The sequence below is a fragment of the Balaenoptera ricei genome, chromosome 4, assembly GCF_028023285.1.
Source record: "Balaenoptera ricei isolate mBalRic1 chromosome 4, mBalRic1.hap2, whole genome shotgun sequence".
In the NCBI taxonomy this organism is placed as follows: Eukaryota; Metazoa; Chordata; class Mammalia; order Artiodactyla; family Balaenopteridae; genus Balaenoptera; species Balaenoptera ricei.
The window spans coordinates 28,883,135-28,904,507 of record NC_082642.1 but is presented as its reverse complement, the minus strand read 5'-3'; the positions used below and the strand labels follow the sequence as shown (position 1 = coordinate 28,904,507).

General features: G+C 48.5%; 1 protein-coding gene across 1 annotated transcript in view; it reads left to right on the top strand.

The window, feature by feature from the left end:
* Positions 1 to 1,349: 1,349 nt before the first annotated feature.
* SH3BP5 (SH3 domain binding protein 5) overlaps positions 1,350 to 21,373 on the top strand; it is a 74,320-nt gene continuing 54,296 nt past the window's right edge. The window contains exons 1-2 of the mRNA XM_059920364.1: positions 1,350 to 1,594; positions 3,309 to 3,371. Coding sequence (XP_059776347.1) covers positions 1,454 to 1,594; positions 3,309 to 3,371 — 204 coding nt within the window. The 5' untranslated portion in view covers positions 1,350 to 1,453. The remainder of the gene's footprint in view (positions 1,595 to 3,308; positions 3,372 to 21,373) is intronic.

The window sequence follows — 21,373 nt, the reverse complement described above, 5'->3', positions numbered from 1 at the left end:
AGGGAACTTGAGAACATCTCACAAAGAATTGCTGCCTCTCAGTTGATGTAAAAACAGTGAACAGGTGTGACCTGTTCAGAACCAAACCCATGGTGTACACCTGTGTTACCTCCAGGAGACAAGGAAGCTCCTGGGATGGTGGACCACAGTGCCAGAGTGTGTAGGGCGGAGTCTTGCCCAAGGAGTAACCCCCCCCAACTTAGCTTTTGATAATACCATCATAAGCAGGTTTCCCAAGGTTGGCTTTAATGACAAGCTCATGGAAAGAAGCTCCTTTCTCAAGCAAGTCTGCCCTCCGAACTTACAGAGCCCACAGGCCACAAGCTTCTGTGTAGAAAGTGTGTACGCTCTGCATTTTTGTAGTGAAGGAGACATTAGCAATGGCCAGTGGCAATGTCCTTGCCTGCTTTGCTAAGGTCATCTGACCTTCTGCTCTCCTGACATCACACTGGCCCTGCCATTTCATAAAAGCACAAACATTCCCCTTATTCTTTGGCTTTTTGTGATGTTGAATTTGCCAGGCAAGTTCTGGCTCTCCGCTCATTCAGGTTGGGCAGGAAACCTCACCAGTTCATAAATCCTTGGATGGCGCGTGCCCATTAACAGGGGTTACACTCGCATCTCCTTGAGAAGGCTGTTCTCACAGGCACCCACTCACCCACGCACATCCCTGATCAATGGATTTTCCATGCTTCCTGCCTCTTCAGGTAGGACCATCCCGCAACTGCGAAAGCACAGGAGCGTGCGTATGGAGCTCTGCTCAATGGGGTCCACAGCCTTTGGGCAACGAATCCGCGCAAGGAGCTGCAGCTGCTCCCTTCTTTGTCCTTTTGTGTCTATGCGAGCATATGTTTCAGTTCCCTTTTCTGGGGAAATCTTCAGGTACACCCATTTCCCCAGGTTAACCCAAGGGGACAAAAGTGCTTTGAGTGTACACAGGGGTTTGAGTGAGTCTTGAAACTGGTCCAGGGTCACTGAGTACAAGCTTCTAAGGGTGCCTTCAGATGGCGGGAATACCCCAAACTTTCCTTCCACGCAGTCAATTGCCTCAGCAGAGGAGGGAGGGAGAGAAAAGCACCCTGACACCAGGCGGCCGACGTTGGGTAAGTTGTGATCTATTCGGGCTGCTATGGTAAAAGGGGGTGAGGGCTCCCCCCATTTCGCCACCCTCACGCTTTCCGGGAGTGAGGTTTTGTGACGGAGCCCCGGCTACCCCGGCCGGCCAGGTCTAGAGTCGGGGCCGCGCAGAGCGGGCGGGCTGGGGGCGGAGCGGGCGGCGCGGCGCTGCGCTGACGGCCGCGGCGGAGAGGGGGCGACCGCGCCCACTTCCTCCTGAGCTGGGCCCGGGAGCCCGCGGCGGCGAGCGGCGCCTTCCGAGCGCGCCGGGCGGTGGCCAGACGGCTCCGGCCCAGTCTGCGGCCGCCACCCCCGCGCTCCCAAGTCCGCCGCCCGCATGGACGCGGCGCCGAAGCGGAGCCGTCCGGAGGAGCCGGCCGAGCTGCCGCCGCCAGCCCGGGACTCGGAGGAGGAGGAGGAGGAGGAGGGGATGGAGCCGGGGCTGGAGGAGGAGGAAGAGGTGGACCCCCGGATCCAGGTAGGGCGCGCGGGGGTGCACAAGGACCCCGGCATCTGCACTGAGCCCGCCTCGCAGCCACCTCCCCCAATCCCCCACCGGTGCCTGCGCCCGCGGGAGGTGGCAGCGTAAGTCCGGGGCTGGAGGAGAGGGTCTGAGTACCCGGTTTCACCCGGTTCCTGGGAGGCTGCGGTGCCCGCGTGGACGCAGCCTGACTCTATCGCCGGGATTCCCCGGCAGGATCCGGTGGTCGCAGCAGCGTGCCCCGCGCTGCGGGCGGTTGCGCAACAAAGAGGAAAGGGGGCGGGGGCGCCACGCCGGCGTCTGGGTACCCGGCCAGGCTCGCGGCGCGGCGGGCTTTGCACAACCTCCGGGCTCCGGGAGCCGGGCCGGCCGCTTAGGCGCGGGCTCCCGGGGCGGTGGGCGTCGTCGGCCCCTGCAGGCGGGCGGCCACCCGTGCCTGGGGGTCGGAGCCTCCCGCTGGCAGAGGTGCCCGGCCTGAGCCATCTCCCGTCTCCTCTGATTCATTGTTAGCAAACCGAAGGGCTTATTGTCACCGCTGGCTCACCTCTCCGCTTGGCCTCCAACGGTTTAAAACCCAGCTTTTCCTCCTTATGAGGTCGGGTGTGAACAGAAATCTGGGACAAGCGGTGCGCATAGCTGACGCGCGAGAAGGCGGGAGGGTTGGCCTGGTTCCTGTGCCTCCATTTCTCTGGGAAATGATTAAAAACAATTTCCAAGCCGAGGTCTCGGAGTGACAGCTTAACCTCTTCACCCTCTAAGCAAAAAGCACAGCACATCCCTTTCCAAGACCCCCTTTTCTACCCTTTCCATAAAGCTTTCTTTTTTTAAAAAAAAATATATTGCTTTTCAGCATTCGCTGCAGTTTCTGGAGACTTAATGGGTTTTTCAGCGCGCAGATCAATTAAAAGCTCATTTAACTCAGCTGTTGCATTTGAATGAATTGTTATGGCAGGTTAGCAAGATAAAAATCAGGTGGAAAAATCTTTGCATTAGGAATTCTATTAAATAAAATCAGTTCTGGCTACTAAATTTTGTTTTCTTGGTAGGGGAATTCTGTTCACAAGGTCCTTTGTTTGCTGAGTAAAATGAGTTAACTCCATGCTGGGCACTTTTTTACAAAATGTCAGTTTGTAAATGTTTATTTAAAGGATCAGGATTAAAGCTAGTTTTAGTTGTCTGTTTTGTAAAACAGCCAGGTAGGTTGAATAACTGGCAGTTTGAAAAGACTTTTCATTCCTACAGAAAAATACTCAACCATGGATGAGATAATGCCAGAATTGTACTCTTGATTTAAATTGTTTCATTGGGTTTATACTTTAGGCTTTGCCTTGTTTTCTTTTATTATCTTTTCTGCAAAATCCTTGCTCTAAAGCAGAAAGCATTGTTTTGATTCAGCCTCTAAGCCATTTGTAACAGGTGGGTTTACCTGAAGGCACATACCTGGAATAAATAATTGACCTTCTAAGAAAAGACAAATTCCTAGGACCTTAAAGTCATTTTCAAAAAGGCCACCATCAAGAAAAAGGTTTCAGAAATGCTGACATTTATTTGTTCTTCCAGCCAAGGCTCAACTGTTTTCCTTGAGAATTAACACTGACTCGTTCCTCTTCCTACAAATTGTGCCAGAGTAATTTGCAGGTACTGAGGCTGAGTCATACTGGAAACAAAAGACAAATCCCTGAATCTTTTTTCTGTCCCTTTTCTTGATCAGGGAGAACTGGAGAAGTTAAATCAATCCACGGATGATATCAACAGACGGGAGACCGAACTTGAGGTACGGAAAGCTGGGTCTCTTTTCTCAGTGAAGTGGCGTCTGTCCCGCTGACTCCAGGCTGGTTCATTTTGTTTTAATAGCTGGAGGGTGGTTGCTCGCATTCCCTCCTCGAAGTTGAGCAACAGCCTGCTGCCTGACAGAATAAATTACACCACTGAGGCCAGCTGGTGGGTGGAACACGTGTGGATTCAGTGTCACGTGGTTTTCATCATGGAAGCTCCGAGGGGCCCAAACCAAGGGCATTACACACGCTTAAGCCCTAAAGTTAACGTGTCTGTGGAAAAGTTAAAAGAACTGAGAGGAAAAGTAGCTGTGTTCTTTAATGGACAAGAATGAATGAGCTCACAAAATCTTTTAAATATTTTAGGGTGGCTTCTTACACTGGTACTTGGAAATATTGTGTGTTTCCTCAGAAAGACTTAGACTTGTTTGACTTTCCGGCCCTAATCATTCACCCCCCTTCCACTCCCCTGCTTTTTTTTCTTTATTGTCTGCTTGTGCGTAGAATATAATGATCTTAATGGTACTGAAAAGCTGTTTAGACTGGGAAGGGCTTTCCTGCTGGGAAGAATCTTGGGAGCCGAGAGAACTTGATTTGAATTTCATGAGCATCTTCCAACCTGAGTGTAAACAGATTAGCATTCTTCACAGCTCCCACTTAGTCCGCATCCCTTTTCAGCATTGGTTGGTTTTACCATCCATCAGATTTGAACAACCCCCTGAGAGGGTCTGAGAGCTGTGGGAGGACCCGTTTCTATAGCAGGAGGAATGGCAGGGAAGGTCAGCGGAAGGGGCAAGACACCGCTGGTGCCTAGAGTGAGGGGGTGGGAGATAGGAATGTAATCTTAGCAGCAACAGCCTGGCGACCTTGATTTCTGCCTGCATGTCGAGGCCCTGGAGGTACTGTGGCCCAGAGGGTTAAAGCTAGTTTTCTGAGCTGTGTGTGAAGCGTTCTTGCTCTGTTCTGATTACAGGTGTCTATGAACACTCTTCTCCCCCAGGTGAAGTACAATCTGTGTGTTTAAATTTTTTTCACTTACGATGAATCGAGTCTCTTCGTTGGGCAATTGAAATCTCTCAGAATCTCGCATTTGTAATACATTCAACAACAAAACCTCTACCATTTCTGTCAGGATTTGGCATTTCCAAAGTGCTTTTACAAGCTTTCTCTCCTTCCTGTCTGTCACAGCAGGCCAGAGCTGTGCCGTCCAGGATGGCAGCCTTTTGCCACGTGTGGCTATTTGAATTTAAACTTAAATTAATTACAATTAAATAAGATTATATTTCACTTCCTCAGTCACAGTAGCCACGTTTCGAGGGCCCAGTAGGCACTGTATTGGACAGATCAGAGAAGACTCCCATCATCATAGAAAGTTCTACTGGACGGCGTGGGCCTGGCAGGTAGGGACCGGCAGGGACCACCTCTTCTCCAGGGGAGGACACGGAAGCACAGCGTCCTCACTGTTCAGCGACATGGCAGAGCCTGGTCGTTTTCCAGGTCCCCTCCAGCTCTCGTATTCTATCCCAAATATGAACAGACAACTTAGAAATTGTTTTTTTGTTTCTTTTTTTTTTGCAAAGTACTGGTTTATTCATTCAACACATATCTGTAGGCCTGCTCGATGCTGGCCCCTGTTCTGGTGGCGCTCCCCTTCTGAGGGCACAATTGTTTCATCTCTTAACTCTTTTCAGCCTTGATTTCTGAGCCCTCTTTCGGAACACACTTAGGTCTTTGTGTGTCACAGGAAGCCACGGGACAGGTGTTTCCTGCCTGCCTCTGGAGAGTATTCGGCAGTAGCCGAGAGAGGTGGTCAGGGCTGGCCTGTGTCACTGGCTGCCCTTTCCATGGCATTACTATAACCCAGGTGGACTCAGGCAAGTATAGTGCCAAGCTCTGTATGTCATGAAAACTTCCTAGCAGCCACGCTCAAAAGCAACAGGAAGCAGGCGAAGTTAATTTTAATCTAGTTCCTTTAACCCAGAATGTCCAAGATACAATAATTTCAATATGGAATCAATAAAATCATGAATGAGATGTTTTACATATATTTTTGTACCAGGTCTTGGAAATCTTGTGCATCTGTTACACCTAGAGCACATCTCACTTTGGACCAGCCACGTTTCAAGTGCACAGGAGGTGCGCGTGGCCCTGGGCCATAGTGGGCGTCTAATCGGGGGGTTTCAGCCTCTGTGCAGGCCCTCCGGATGCTTGTCATGCTCCCGGAACCCGCCAGGGACCTTGTGGCCGTGTGTGTGGAGGGCTGTGTCCCTTCAGGCGAGCACTGGCCACCCACCTTGTGTTGGGCACTGTGGCCCCTGCAGATACAGGTAGATATGGGTACAAGACAGAGGCTTTGCCTCCGGGAGTTGACGTTTCAGGTGGGGGTGAGGCGTGGAGGGTTGGCTAGTAATTACTGATTGTGATGAGTCCAGTAGAAGAGTGATGTGACAGAGGAGCCTCCAGAAGACACCTGAGCAGAAGCCTGCCGAGCAAGGGAGCCCGTGTGTGGAGTGGCAGATGGAGAGAGCAGTGGGGATGCTGGCGGGGGGTGGGGGTGGGGATGCCAGAGGACGCGGGGCAGGAAGCAGCCCCCTTAGTATATGGTCAGTTGTCCTTATTCGCGGTTGTCCTTATTTCACTAAGGTCGCCCTGAACCTTGAATTAGTGAATACTGAGCCATGGCTCCCAAGGGAGACGTTGTGACCAGAGGCTTTCGGGAACTTAAACCTCATTAGGCTCCTGTGAGCCTCTGGTCCCAACACCTTCATCCACTGATCAGTATGTAACTGTGTGTTATGTGTGTTTCTGTTTAAAGACACCTTACTTAATGTGTATTGTTGGTTGAACTTGGCCATCAGCACCATGGCTCAGCCTGATTGAAGCTCATTTAACACATGTTTTCTCCATAATGCTCACCACAGCTTTCCTGGGCTTAGGACACTAGCCAGCACTTCAGCACTAGGCTTGGGGGCCGTTTTAAACAGCCAAATCACCAACACAAAGCACAAAAGTGCAGAAAACATGGCACTAAATGGACTGTGTAAAGGATGTTTGTTTACAGCATGAGAGCTGGACCAGGGTGGAGGGCGTCTGTTCGTCCTCCCTGGAAGCAGGCACGTTGGGCTACTGGAGTTTCTTGCCACTCTGTGCAGGTCCACAAATGAATGTAGAGCGGCCTGGTATTGATTTTGGAATCAGTTTTAGTGAGTCGGCAGATTCACAAATTTGGGATCCACAAATAATGAGGACTGACTATATAATTCGCAGCCACTAGGGGAGGGTCTTTTGCTGTCTGCATTTCCTTTCCTTTGCTTTTTGATTATGGTCTGCAGGGCCCAACACCCCTCCTGACTTTGAGTGATTAAAGCAAATTGGTGACCCCAATGTTTGTAGCACTATTTACAATATCCAAGATATGGAAGCAACCTAAGTGTTCATTGACAGATGAATGGATAAAGAAGATGCAGTACATATATACAATGGAATATTAGTCATAAAAAATGAAATAATGCCATTTACAGCAACATGGATAGACTTGGAGGGCATTATGATAAGTGAAATAAGGCAGACAGACACTGTATGATAGTGCTTATATGTGGAATCTAAAAAATACAGCCAACTAGTGACTATAACATAAAAGAAATGACTCGCAGATATAGAGAACAGACTAGTGGTTACCAGTACAAAGTACTGGGTGTAAGAGAGGCTCAAGGATGTATTGTACAACACGGGGAAAATAACCAGTATTTGGTAATAACTGTAAATGGAAAGTAACCTTTCCAAATTGTATAAAAAAACTGAAAAAACAACGAATTGGTGACCAGTTTGTGGCGCAGTTGCCTCTGGGCAGCCGCAGCTGAGGTGTCAGCTGGGATTCGCCTTTGGATCCCATTCCATGTCTCGGCAGTTTAAATGGGAGATGACCAAAGGTGTCTGATGGCTGGCCTGTTGTCAGGCAGACACCTGCCCCTTCCCATGACCACGGTTTGCCTCTGACCTTGTCTGGACAGCATGGTATCCCCTTGGCACTCTGATGTGTGTTGAGAGAGCCAGCCTTTTCAAGCTGTTGAAGGGGCTAACCTTTTAACCAGAGAGGTTCTTGGATATAAGCCTGATGTTTCAAGTTAAGAAAGCACATGTATTTTCCCACAGGTGCATTGGTTAGTCAGCTTTAATTATTAACTCATGGAGTGTTTTTTGAGCACCTACTATTTGCTTCTGTGAAAGCCCATCTGGAGGGAGAGAGCCTCGGGGCCTTGTGCGGGAAGCGCATTCCAGCAGTGGGAACAGCCAGTGCTAAGGTGAGAGAGAGAGAGGGGCCTGGCCCGGCTGAGGACCAGCCAGGGGGGCCAGTGCGCTGGGGGTGGGGAGAGCAATGGATGGAGAGAGATAAACAGGTCATTCAGTGTGCAGCAGTCCTGCCAGGTGAGGCAGTTCAGGTAAACGTGCTGATGCACTTTTACAGTGCGTACCCAATAGAGCGATCTCTTCTCAAATGTTTGTTAAAACAAGAGGCAGCACAGAGAATTTCTAAATCATTGTAATCAAGATTTGTAATAGTCCATGCCAGTTATTTATTTTTTACTATGATGTGTAGTGTTTTTGTATTCCCTCTGCTTCCTCTGAAGGCGGGCTGTTCTAGGGTGTGAAATGGTCCAGGAGGAGGAGGAGGAGGAAGAGGAAGGACACAGCCAGGCCTAGTTGCCCACAGACAGCTTTTCTGGCTCTGAGTAATCACAAGCTGACTTTTCCAGCCTGTCCTTCGCTGGGGAGGCAAAGGCGGTTGATTGTAAATGGCCGTGCGCTTCCCCTCAGTGCTTGGGCCAGGGCGGTTTGAAAAGCATTTGATTCTGGACATCTGTGTGCCTCAGACTCGCATAAGGCCTGCACCCAGAATCTGCCTTTGCCCCTGCCAGAAACCAGCAAGCATTTTCTCTTTAAAAAAAAGAAGAAAGAAAAAAAGAGACTGTCCTGAGCTTGGAAACTCGGGGTCGCGGGGAGGAGGGGGTGAATTGGGAGCAACCTCGTCTCTCTCGTAATGAATTTTTCACACGAGTCAGGGGAAGAGAGAGATTCTTTTCTGAGAGGACAGTGCCGTCACATCTTAGCACTTTCCCCTTGAAGACTGTGTGTGTGTGTGTGTGTGTGTGTGTGTGGTGCATGAGTGAGGCTGGGATCTCTTTTGTAGCCAGGTTAGATCTAGTTTGAGGAAACAGTGGAACAGTGGCCTGGAGGCGTTCATGGAACTGGCATTGAGGGCCCCCTGCGGGCTGAGTCCTGTGTGGGGTTCTCACCTTGCAGGGGGGCGGTGGGGGGGGGCGGTGAGGGGGTCCTGGATTCAAGCCTTGGCCACAGAGCGAGGGACCCGGGCAGGGTCTTGGGAGCCGGGGGACGCTTTGCTGCAATAGGGGGCATTGGAGTCAAGGCCTGGGGACCCAAGTTATTTGGGAGGATCGGGGGGGACCAGTGCAGACATCCCTTGCAGACTGTGCAGTGCTAGGGGCGGGGAGCATTGTTGATGGGACCCTTTGTTCATTGGCTGGTTGTAAAGATCACCACACTTGAGGTCTTTACTGGGCCTCCTGGGCTCCCGAGCTGGGGCTACTTTTGTCCCCACAGCTCTGACCTGAAGTTTGGCCATCGGAATAGTAGGACTTAGGGCTTCCTGCTTGGGTGGTGGTCCCACACTGCTGCTGGGATGTTGGGGGACCGTGACTTTTGACCCAGCAGTTGCACTTGTAAGAATTTATTCTAAGGGGTTAACTGGGCAAGGATGCAGGTCCAACAGTGCTCACTGAAGCATTGTTTAAAAATGTTGGAAAAATTGTGAATCTGCATGACTGTCAGTAGGGGGTTGAGGAAATAAATGAATACCAAGCCCGGGCGATAGCTAAGAGAATCCAGGCTTTTAGATGATGACACAGCTTGTTATTAACCTAGAAAGGCATCTGAATGGAAAACAGGTTCCAAAAGCTTGGAGTCATGATTTAGACTCATGATGCTATTCTAAAAAATATGTTTATATGCATAAAAATATCAGGAAAGGATTACATGCCAGTTATAGCTGGTGAGAGTTGAGCAAGACGTATTCTCCTTATACTTTTCTGTATTTTCTGAATTATTTGCACTGAATTTGTATTACTTAAGAGTCAAGGGGGAAAAAACCCCAAAGTCATGGGGAAGGGGTGGGTGGAGGGACGTTTTGGCATCAGGTGACGTGGTTAGAACCTGAGCTCTGCTGACTTTTGGGGGAACTTGCCCCATTGGAGCCTGAGTCCCCTCGTCTGTGAATTGGGGTTGTTATTCTTCCTGGGTGGCCTGGGGGACAGGAGGAGACACTGTGTGAGGGAGGGCTTTGCTAGCTGCACAGCCTGGGTGAGGGAGAGGCTTCCTGCGTGCGGGGCTGGCAGCGAGCGCCGGGGACCGCCGGATGCAGAGAAGGTTCCATCCAGATGTGCATTGGAGCCAGGCCCACCGCAGCTCTGCCCTCTTCCCCCCAGGCCCCGCCATGACGTCTCTTTGTCAGAGAACGGCTCCGGGCAAGGGGCCAGAGAGAGGGCTCATAAGGCTAGGATTACAGCAGGGTGGACTCTGCAGTCTCTGGAGCAACAGGGCTTTGCTCTGTGGCTGGTCTGCAGGGTGTGGAAATCAGTTGTTTCCCTGCACGAGCCTTGCTGTGTTAGGCTGTCTTCTCCTGGGATATGCCTGGCACATAATGGGTGCTCAGTAGATGTTTGAGTGGATGAACGTCGACAGGTTGCCCCTTCGTGGCTGTGTGACCTTGGGCAAGTTACTTAATGTCTCTGGGCCTCAGTTTCCTCATTCCATTGCTGATGCGTAGTAAGCCATCAATAAACATCATTGCTGCTGTTACTGGAGCAGGGCAGGTGAGGGCCGCAGCACGGTGGCTACTTGCAGGAAGGACTTGTGTCCATCCTGGAATGTCTTTTCTGCTTGTTTTTGTCTGCTCTTCAATAATAATGATAGCTAATAATAATAACAATAATAACAATAAATGCCTACCATGTACCAGACCCTGTTCTAAGCACTTTGCATAAAGTCACTGAATGCTCAGCACGACTTTCTGTGATAGATTCTATCATCCCCATTTTGCTGATAACAAAACTGAGGCCTGGAGTTCAAGTGTCTTGCTCTCGAGGAGTTGCGCAACTGCGCTGTTGACGTCGTCTGTTGACGTTCTTTGTTGTGGGGGGCTGTCTTGCCCACTGTAGGAGGGTTAGCAGCATCGACTCACTAAAGGCCAGTCAACCGCACCCCCACCCCCCAGTTGTGACAGACAAGCATGTCTCCAGACTTGCAAGTGTCCCAGGGGAGGGGGGCAAAGTTGCCCCTGGTGGTGAACCAGTGCCCTAGAGCAGTGCCATCAAAGTGTGGTCTTTGCATCGAAGGACCAAGCTGGAATTGCAGAGTCTTGGGCCCCACCCAGACCTGATGACTCAGAATCTCCTGGGGTGGGGGGTGGTGGGGCGGCGGTGCCCAGGAGTCTGTCCTCACCGGCACTAGCAGCCTCACGCATATCCATTAGGCTGTGTTCTGGTCATTTGTGTATTTGGTTCCCCCACTGGACTAGGCCCCTGGAGGGAGGGGCTTGGCCTCCCCATCTTTGTGATACTAGGGTATCTCATGCGGTGCCTGCACACAGGGGTATGATGAACGTCGGAATGAATGGCTAGAGTTTGTGGTTAGAACCAAACACCTCGTGGACTCGTGGCTCTTGGCGTTGCCATACACAGTGTCCTGCAAAACAGGCAGGTCCCTTTTCCCTAGTGCCTGCTCTGGAAATGCACTTGTCCCTGGGCTTTCCTTAGGCAGGGCCAACCCTGGGCACAATGGCAACACTGCTAAAGCACGACCTGTGACCTCCTTCCCCTCCCCTAAGCCCTCACTCCCAGAGGTCTTAGCTCATGGAGGTATATGTTTCTGCCCTGCTTGGAGATGCCAGGGTTTGAAGAGTGTTTTGCATTAAAGTAGGATGACATGTGTGGTTGTGGACCCATGACCATGATCTATTTAGTGGAAAAAAATCTAGTGGGGGAAAACATATAAAGCTATGTGTAGAGTATACGTAAAAGCATATATACATACAGTAAAAGAACATGTACATTTAACAGAAAAAATGTCTAGAACAGAGATATTCATAGTGTGGTCCACAGGCTATGATCTGTTTGTTACCAGTTAAGGTGAAGTACATAGAGAGATTGAGAGTAAGACTTTAGAAATTCTTCTCTTTAGCAGTTTGACATTGCTGTGACATCCAAGTGGCTTTTCACTTTTCTAGTTTATTTTTGTTGTATTCTACAGAAGTGTTGATTCATGTTGGTTGGTGATGGGGTGGAGGGATGCATTACCGCAGAGTCTGAGAAGTATGTACCCTCAGATGTTACTAGTGGTTAGTGCTGGTCGCTAAGAATGCTGGTGATTTTAATTTTTCATTTCTTGATGTTTTCTGAATTATTTGCAATGACCATATTTTATCATTTTCATAGGCAGGGCATGAGGGTGGAGAACAAAGCACCATTATAAAAAGATGTCTTTATGAGTCAAAGAGAGGAATGTCTTCGGAAGGAATTTTAGGAACGATGAAGGCTGGTGGGAAAAAACTTTCAGATTGGTAGTCCCTGCCCTAATTGTAGATAAACGCAGATGTTGGTGGGTTTGCTTGGTGAATTATTGTATTGTTAAACTCTCATGTGGTAATTCACGGAGGGATGAAAAGTGCCTTAAAGGCATTTTAGAATTGTCTGCAGCCAAGAGACCCTCATTTATGAAAATACGAAACAATCACCAAGATAGAACAGTGGAAAACATTCCAAATATTAAGAATATTTAGATATTCAAACTTAGTTACTATATGGATTTGAGTAGTAGCATCCTTTCTACGTGGATAAAGACTTGTGGGCACATATAAGTGGGCATCATTCACTGTAGTCACTTAGGCAAAATGATATTAGTGTGGGCTGTTGGCTAGAATATAGAAATAGCTGTCAGTATTGAAATGGAGTCTACTGCTTTAAAAAAATCAGATGTGGGGGCTTCCCTGGTGGCGCAGTGGTTGAGAATCCGCCTGCCAATGCAGGGGACACGGGTTCGAGCCCTGGTCCGGGAAGGTCCCACATGCCGTGGAGCAACTAGGCCCGTGAGCCACAACTACCGAGCCTGTGCGTCTGGAGCCTGTGCTCCACAACAAGAGAGGCTGCGATAGTGAGAGGCCCGCGCACCGCGATGAAGAGTGGCCCCGCTCACCGCAACTAGAGAAAGCCCTCGCACAGAAACGAAGACCCAACACAGCCAAAAATAAATAAATAAATAAATTAATTAATTAATTAAAAAAAAATCAGATGTGTCTTTCTTTTAAACTATGAAGACCAGTGAAATAGTATGTAAACTTTCCTGGCCCCTTAACTGGCACCATTGTGGGAACATGGGCCATTGCTGTTGTAGTACAGTGACATGACTGTGTCCCCACATTTATCCGGGATACCTTCCCTCTGACTCCAGGGTGTCTAGGGGTGTCCCCACCGCAAAAGAAGACAGGCTCTGACGGTTGGCAGATCCATTGTTGTCCCCGCGGTTGATAGAATCTTCAGATACCCCTGTTGGCAGAGAGCTGTGGTCCCTGTGGGCTGCAGCCTTTTAATATTGAGCTGTTATTTTTCCTTCTGAGCGTTTATTGTAGGAACTTTGAACATAGCGGTGTATTTGTGTGTGTGTTGGCTGGATGAATTAAACATCTATTGAACCTCATCCTTTGGCAGCAACCCGGGTATCTTCGCCCAGCCCTCCTTTCCGAGAGTTACTTAATCTGCCTATCGCCACATAGATGCTTCTAACAGTAGAGACTGTATCCCTTTTATGCAACACATCTTAACCAAGAGTCTCACGATAATTTGCAAATTTGCAAAGGCACTCTGAGCTCAGGGAATCAGCCTCTTTCATTTCCTTAAAGGAAGATGGAAAACAATTTCGTTCTATTTTTGCCTGACTTTTTTCCTTTGCTGTGTTTTGCTGGATTATCCAAGAGATATTAATGTTTGCTCTGACAGAAAGAAACTGCCAGCAGGGAGACAATGACAGGAACATCCGCTGTTTATTCTCACTGCAGCCAAACCCACTTAATGTAAACGCATACTCTGTGGCATCAGACTCACCCCAAGCATGATGAACGGGGTCCGGGTATTTTCATCTACCTGACCCTTTTGTTGCCAACATGCAAAAGGCTTCAGCTTCATTCTGATAAGATATGAAACGTGCAGATTTGATGTTCTCTTCCCTGGTTTTTGGCTTTTTAAAAAATAATTAATAATTTTTGGCTGCGTTGGGTCTTCATTGCTGCACGCAGCCTTTCTCTACTTGCAGCGAGCAGGAGCTACTCTTTGTTGCAGTGCACAGGCTTCTCATTGCGGTGGCTTCTGTTGTTGCAGAGCATGGGCTCTAGGTGTGCAGGCTTCAGTAGTTGCAGCACGTGGCCTCAGTAGTTGCAGCACAGGGCTCAGTAGTTGCAGCACGCAGGCTCAGTAGTTGCAGCACACAGGCCCTAGAGTGCACGGGCTTCAGTAGTTGTGGCATGCGGGCTCAGTAGTTGTGGCTCGCGGGCTCTAGAGCGCAGGTTCTGTAGTTGTGGCGCACGGGCTTAGTTGCTCCGTGGCATGTGGGATCTTCCCAGACCAGGGATCGAACCTGTGTCCCCTGCATTGGCAGACGGATTCTTAACCACTCTGCCACCAGGGGAGTCCCAGCTTTTTTGGAAGAAGAGATGAAACGAAGATGTTCTTCCTTGTGGTTCTGGTTACTATTTCTACCTAATGAATTACCCCCCAAACTACTTTACCCCAAATCAAATGCTTTATTTTGCCCATGATTTGTTGGGTTGGGAATTTGGAGAGGGCTCCGCAGGGTGGTTCTCGCTGGAGGAGTCTTGAGCAGTTGCAGGCAGATGTCGGTGGGGCTGGGGTGTGGTGGTGTGCTCATCCGAACGCCCGACAGGACTGGATGTCCGAGGAGGCCCACTCCTGTGTCTGGCTGTGGATACTGGCTCTTGGCTGGGGGCTCAGCTGGTCAGTGGTCAGTGTTTACATCCGACCGTCCCAGCACGGCGGTCCGAGGTACTGTGACCTCCTCATGGTGCCTGGCTTCCCACAGTGGGCATCCCAAGATGACCAGGTGGGAGCATCACAGCTTTGGAAGTCTCATAGCAGCACTTCTGTCGTATTCTGCTGGTCCAAGCAGCCATGAGCCTGCCCAGGTTCAAGAGGAGATGGCCCAGACGCCACCTCTTGATGGGAGCAGTCCTAAAGCATTTTGAGCCCTGTTTTAGAATGGCCACACTCCTGGTGGTGATACAGAGACAGTGACTCGTTCTGAGGCCCGCAGGATGTCCGTTTGCTTCATGAACAGCCACATTTCAGAGTGCCTTGCCGAATTGCTTTAATAGTTAACCAGCCAGCAGAGCAAGGACTTTGATTTGTACTGTCAGTAACCCTTAAACCAGCCAGCGACAATTAAAGCAAGAGGGAGCAGTTTTGAGCTGTGCTATGGGTCTTGCGATAGGGAATTCTTTGCTTTGCCTATTTCTTAAAAATGTTGTCTGAGAGAATATTATGCCGTGACTTCAATGCCTATTACAGAAAATTAGTGGAGCCTAGAGTCCCCAAAGTACAGTAGCTAGACAGACACTTTATAAATTCAGGGGGGAGGTTCTTAAGCTCCTTGGATAGCTCTTGAGCGCTGCTTTCTTTCCCTGCTACGGGTTTTGCTAGCGTCCCCACTGCAGAAATAGGATCCTGGTATTGCATGCATTTGCTGGAAGTTGGATCCACTCCCCAAGTTGGAACTTGTTCAAGCAAATCATACTTTGATGCTGTGAACCTTGGGATCAAAAAAGCATAGGAAAACTTGTTTTGGAGCTAATAGAGGAAAAGCATGGGCTTGGGAGTTCAGGAGAGCTAGGTTTGAATTCTCCCTCTGCCTTTTCATAAGCTGTGCAGTCTTGGCAAGGTTTTTAGCTTTTCTGGGCTTTTCATTTCCTTCTCTCTAAAGTGGGAAGAGCAATACCTATCTTGCAGGGTTGTTAAGGATTAAATAAGGTCATGATTTTAAAGTGCCTGGCACAGTACCTAGCATATAAAACATTCAGCCAGCTTCGGTCCTTCCCTTTCTAACCATTGCTATTTATTGAATAACAACACCTGCCACGACTATTTATCAAAAGCTTATTGTATTCCAAGCATTGTGCTAAGTGGTTTGTGTAGTTTATCCTGTTAGTTCTCAAAACTAACACAGTGTCTTGAGGACATTGATGAGACATGGAGATTGAACCAGTTCTCACGGGTCACATGGCCAATGGGATGAGGACCCAAGATTTGAATCCAGGAGTCTGAGGCTGGAGCCCATGCCCTGAAGTAGTTTTTAATATGTGTGTTTGTGGGTGTGGAGGCTTTATCTTCTGAGGTCCTCACCGGGGCTGGTGAGATGAAAGAATGCTGATCTAGAACTTAGGGGACCAAGTTTTCAGTCTTTGCCCTGACACTCGCCAAATACATACACATCCTTGGGAGAGGCTTCAGTTTCCTCCTTTGTGAAATGGCAGCCTCTAAGCTAATTGATGGGCAATGGCTTTTCCAGCCCTGATATTGAATGACCGAGATTTAAAAAAAAATTTTTATTTTATTGAAGTATGGTTGATTTACAATGTTGTGTTAATTTCTGCTGTATAGCAAAGTGATTCAGTTATACATATATATGCATTTTTTCATATTCTTTTCCATTATGGTTTATCACAGGATATTGAATATAGTTCTCTGTGCTATACAGTAGGACCTTGTTGTTTATCCATTCTCTATATAATAGTTTGCATCTGCTAATCCCAAACTCCCAATCCATCCCTCCCCCATCCCCCCTTGGCAACCACAAGTCTGTTCTCTATGTTTGTGAGTCTGTTTCTCTTTTGTAGATAAGTTCATTTGTGTCATATTTTAGATTCCATATATAAGTGATACCATATGGTATTTGTCTTTCTCTGTCTGACTTTCTTCACTTAGTATGATAATCTCTAGGTCCATCCATGTTGCTACAAATGGCATTATTTCATTCTTCTTTATGGCCGGGTAGTATTCCATTGTATATATGTACCATGTCTTCTTTATCCATTCATCTGTCAATGGGCATTTAGGTTGTTTCCATGTCTTGGCTATTGTGAATAGTGCTGCTATGAACATTGGGGTGCATGTACCTTTTTGAATTACCGTTTTGTCCAGATATATGCCCAGGAGTGGGATTGTTGGATCATATGGCAGCTCTATTTTCAGTTAAAAAAAAAAATTATTTATTTATTTGGCTACGCTGGGTCTTAGTTGTGGCATGCAGGATCTTTGTGGCTGCGTGCAGGATCTTCATTGTGGCATGCGGAATCTTTAGTTGCAGCATGCGGGATCTTTTTTAGTTGCGGCATGCAGGATGTTTAGTTGAGGCATGCGGGATCTTTAGTTGCAGCATGTGGGCTCTTTTAGTTGCGGCATGCGAGATCTTTAGTTGTGGCATGCAGGTTCTTTTAGCTGCAGCACGTGGGATCTTTAGTTGTGGCATGCGGGATCTAGTTCCCTGACCAGGGATCGAACCCGGGCCCCCTGCATTGGGAGCGTGGAGTCTTAACCATTGGACTACCAGCGAAGTCCCTATTTTCAGTTTTTTGAGGAACCTTCATACTGTTTTCCATAGTGACTGCACCAGTTTACTGGAATGATTGAGATTTTGATTTGAATCTAGCCACATGCTGAATGAGCTGAGTCCCCCTCAGTCTTGGTGATGGGGAAATGGAAAACATTGGTCAATCTGTGCTGCAGCCAACTTAAAGTTTGATCTTTATTGAAGCAATACTTGCACATAGTTGAAGAAAAGGCCCTGAGAAAATGAAAGTCCTCTGCCTCATTCCTTCCCACCCCCAGTTCTGCTAGAAGCAGCCACTTTTCCTGTTTTTAGCCACTTCTTCTGGGTTCTTCCATGTCTCTTAAACCAATGGCAGTGGATTTTTACTTTGTTTCCTTTGCACCCTTCGTCCTCCTTTCTTTCCGTTCTGTTCTGTGAGCTGCAGTTAGAAGGAAGGTCCTCCAAGAGGAGCAAGGCAGCAGCTTCCCTGGAGTGCTGGGCGGGGAGTGGGTGCTTTCCACAGAGGCCTCACTGCCTGGTCCCTCGAGCTTCCCTAGGCCGGGCCGTGAACTCACCATTGCCCTCATGCTGACACTCACGTTAATTCTAAAACAGACCTTGTATTGCATAACTGCTTGATGGGTGGCTGAAACATCACCCTTGATAAATGTTCACATTAATTGTATGATCTGTCTAAAATCTGATATGTGCACATTTTTTTTTTTAATAGGAAGGCCTATTTTATTTTATTTATTTATTTTGGCTGCATTGGGTCTTCGCTGCTGCGTGCAGGCTTTCTCTAGGCGGGGGCTACTCTTTGTCGCCGTACGCAGGCTTCTCATTGCAGTGGCTTTTCTTGTTGCGGAGCACGGGCTCTAGGCCCACAGGCTTCAGTAGTTGAAGCACGTGGGTTCAGTATTTGCGGCATACAGGCCCTGGAGCGCGCGGGCGTCAGTAGTTGCGGTGCGTGGGCTCAGTAGTTGCGGTTCTAGGGTGCGCGGGCTTCAGTAGTTGTGGCGCATGGGCTTAGTTGCTCCACAGCATGTGGGATCTTCCCGGACCAGGGATCGAACCCATGTCCCCTGCAATGGCAGGCGGATTCTTAACCACTGGGCCACCAGGGAAGTTCCCCTAATATTTACATATGTTTGAAAAAAAGTGAGTCTTAAAATTGAGGAAATATGTTAAGCCTTTCCGTGCAGACGTGTAGATAGTTCACTTGTGGTTGAACTGCATAAAATGCCTGAGTTTCAGCAATTCTGCCTCCTCTCACACAAAGAATCTTGTGGGTTTAAAAACATGTGTTTGGCTCTGAATGAAAAAAGCAGCGGGTCCTGTCAGCCTTCTCAGCTCTGCTGTGTATGTATGTGTGTGTCACTGTGTGTGTGAGAGTGTGTGCATGAGTGTGCCTGTGTCTTTCTGTGTATGTGTGTCTGAGTGAGTGTGTGTGTGTGTGTGTGTGTATGTATGTGTATGTGTGTGTAGGGTGGTTATGTAACTTCTGTCCCTCCTCCTGGGCCTCCTACAATTAAAGGGCTAAAGGGCTGATGGGTTTTCTCCTTTGTGGTGCTTTGGACCTTAGGCTATTTAAACGTATTTTTTGTAATGGGTTAGATTCTATCCTGGTGGCTCCTGCCTATGTAACATCAACAAAAAAGGTGAATTGAAAGTGAGTCTTTCCCAGTGACAGACATTCTACACAATAACTGGTTCATATTATTGAAAACTCTCAAGGCCATGAAAAACTGAAGAATGCTTCCAGATTAGGGAGACTAGAGAGAGATTGACAGTAGATGCCATGTGAGTCCTGGACTGGATCCTGGACCAGGAAAAATATCTTTTTCCCTTTGCTGTAAAAGATGTTGGTGGGACAGTTGATGCAATTTGAACAAAGTCATAGATTGGATTAATGGCATCGTATCAATGTTAATTTTCTGACTGTGATCATCGTACTCTGGTTCTGTGAGAGAATGTCCTCATCTTTAGGAAATACACACCGAAGTATTTCAGGGTAAAGGGACATCATGTCTGCATCTTACCCTCATTTTTTCCCAGTTGGAAATTATTTTAAATTAAAAAAGTTTAAAAAAGAGCTTTTTCCTTATTCCCAGACCTACCGACTGCCTTAACTCGGCCTCCAAATGGCTGTGGAATCTTGATGTTGCACGAAGCTGGGTGGTCCAGTGTGGGGACAGCTGCGGGGGCTGCCTGTGCTCTGGGAGACGGGAGTGGGTCCTCACCTGCTTGTTTGGAAACATCCCTCTGTCAAATCAGAATTCTAGAGCACAGCCTTTCTGCCTGGGAGTAACTTGGTTCCACTTAGGCCTAAAAAAGCTCTCAGACCCTTGATAACCTCGGAAGAGGCCAACTGGCCCCAGGAAACCATGCTGACAGCTGTCTTTTCTTACTTTCCTTCTCTCCTCTCTCAGTGGAAGGAAGCTCTTGGTGGCCCAGAACCAGGACAGGTGGTGTGGTGCTGTGGAAAGAGGAAGCAGGGCTGACCTTGTCACCAAGGCTGCCGAGCTGCACAGGGCCTGCCCCTGGGTCTGGAGCTGGGGTGGAATCCCCTGCACTTTCTTCCAAACCACTCAAACGGCTTAAATAAAAGGCAGGATTTTCCTTCATGAACCCCAAGGGTGGGGAGGGCATTGTAGAGCCTTGAGCAGGGACACCAAACATCCCCGCATCGTTATTCGCAGTCCTAACTGCGAGGACCTCACTGGTCTTCACTCTCAAAGGTGCCTTGGTTGGGTTGGTAAATGATCTGGCTGTGTAATTGCAGAATTCGGGTTGGGAAGCGGGATCATCGCCCGTATCCCTCCTCTGCTGCCTCCTCTTCTCTCCTTTGCTTTCTCTTCCCTCTCGGTCATCTCTCTCTGTGTCCCCATCTCTCCCCCATCTGGCTTCCTCCGGTTTGTCCCCTGGGAGAGGGTCTTGTGTCAGAAGCACAGCAGCAGGGCTCTGCTTACACGTGAGGCACAGTCCCCACAGAAGGTGGGTTTGGCAGATGCCTCAAGAAGCCTCTGCCTCTGAAGTTGGGGTTTGAGGTGGGAAAGAAAGGGGGGTGGAGGGAGGGAGCTAGGCAGTGGTCCCTGGTAGTGATTCTGCTGCTTCCAACTCAGAGGCCCTGGTACTGTCTTTCCCTTCTTTCTTTTCCATGCACATTTCCACCCCTTTGCAGCTGTCTTCACCAGACTCCCTGGTTGGATGAAACTCGCTGATGGGGAATTGGGCCTGAGGGGTGCTGGGCGGGGAGGGGTTGTGGTCCTCACGGGGCTGGTTCCAGCCCCCCGGGGGCTTCTGCCCTCGCCCCACCTTCTCCACCTCTGCCTCTTCTCTGCTCCTGGGCCCTCTTGCCTTGGCCTTTCTGGTTTGGCTCCCCAGGTCACGGCTCTGCCCTGGCGCCGTCTTTCCACTTCTGCCTCTGCTGCAGAATTCCTGAAGGTGAAATCAGATTGTCCTGGCTGCCCTTCTCACAGGGCTGTGACAGCCGCTCCTTGTGGCAAGAAAAACCAGGCAGAGGCAAGGAGACAAGGCAGCAGGAGGACCCGGGAGCATGGTGTGATCTCTCCAAGTGGGGAGCGGAGTGAAATCTGGGGTCCAGGAGCTGGACCTGTGCTGTCCGGGATGGCAGCCACTAGCCCCATGGGGCGATTTGAATTATACTTTAAAAATTAAAATTTAATACAAAATCCAGTTAGCTGCACTAATAAGCACATTTCAAGTTTTCATTTAGCCGCATGTGGCCGGTGGCCTCTGTAGTGAGCTACACAGATACAGAACATCTGCACTGTTGCAGAAAGTTCTAGCAGCCAGCCCTGGAGGGCACTTGATCCCTTTCACCGAAGCTCTAGGAAAGTGGTTTCTTTGTGTGTTTTAGTAGCTACCACAGGTGCTCTTAAAGAATAGATTGGATGGGTGGGGAAAAAACATGATTTGAAGTAACATTAAAAACATTTCAGGTACCTTAGAATTGGTCGGGAAGTTGGAGTGTTTCCGGTGGTGCCTTTCATCTTGGAATTCTGGAACATTCCTGATAGAGACTTTACATCCCAACTCTCTCGTTCTTCTGCCTCTGTCATAATTTTTGCCTTATTCTAGTTCTTATGTACTGTTTATTCTGTATTTTCCTTTACATGGATTCACATTTGTACTTAAGTTTGTTCGAAAATGAGACTTCATGACCAGAAGTGAAAAGTCATGAAAGGGAAATAACTTTGTTTCAAGCAGGCTTTTTTTTTTTAACATTTTATTTTATTTTATTTGTTATTATTTTTTTAACATCTTTATTGAAGTATAATTGCTTTACATTGTTGTGTTAGTTTCTGCTGTATAACAA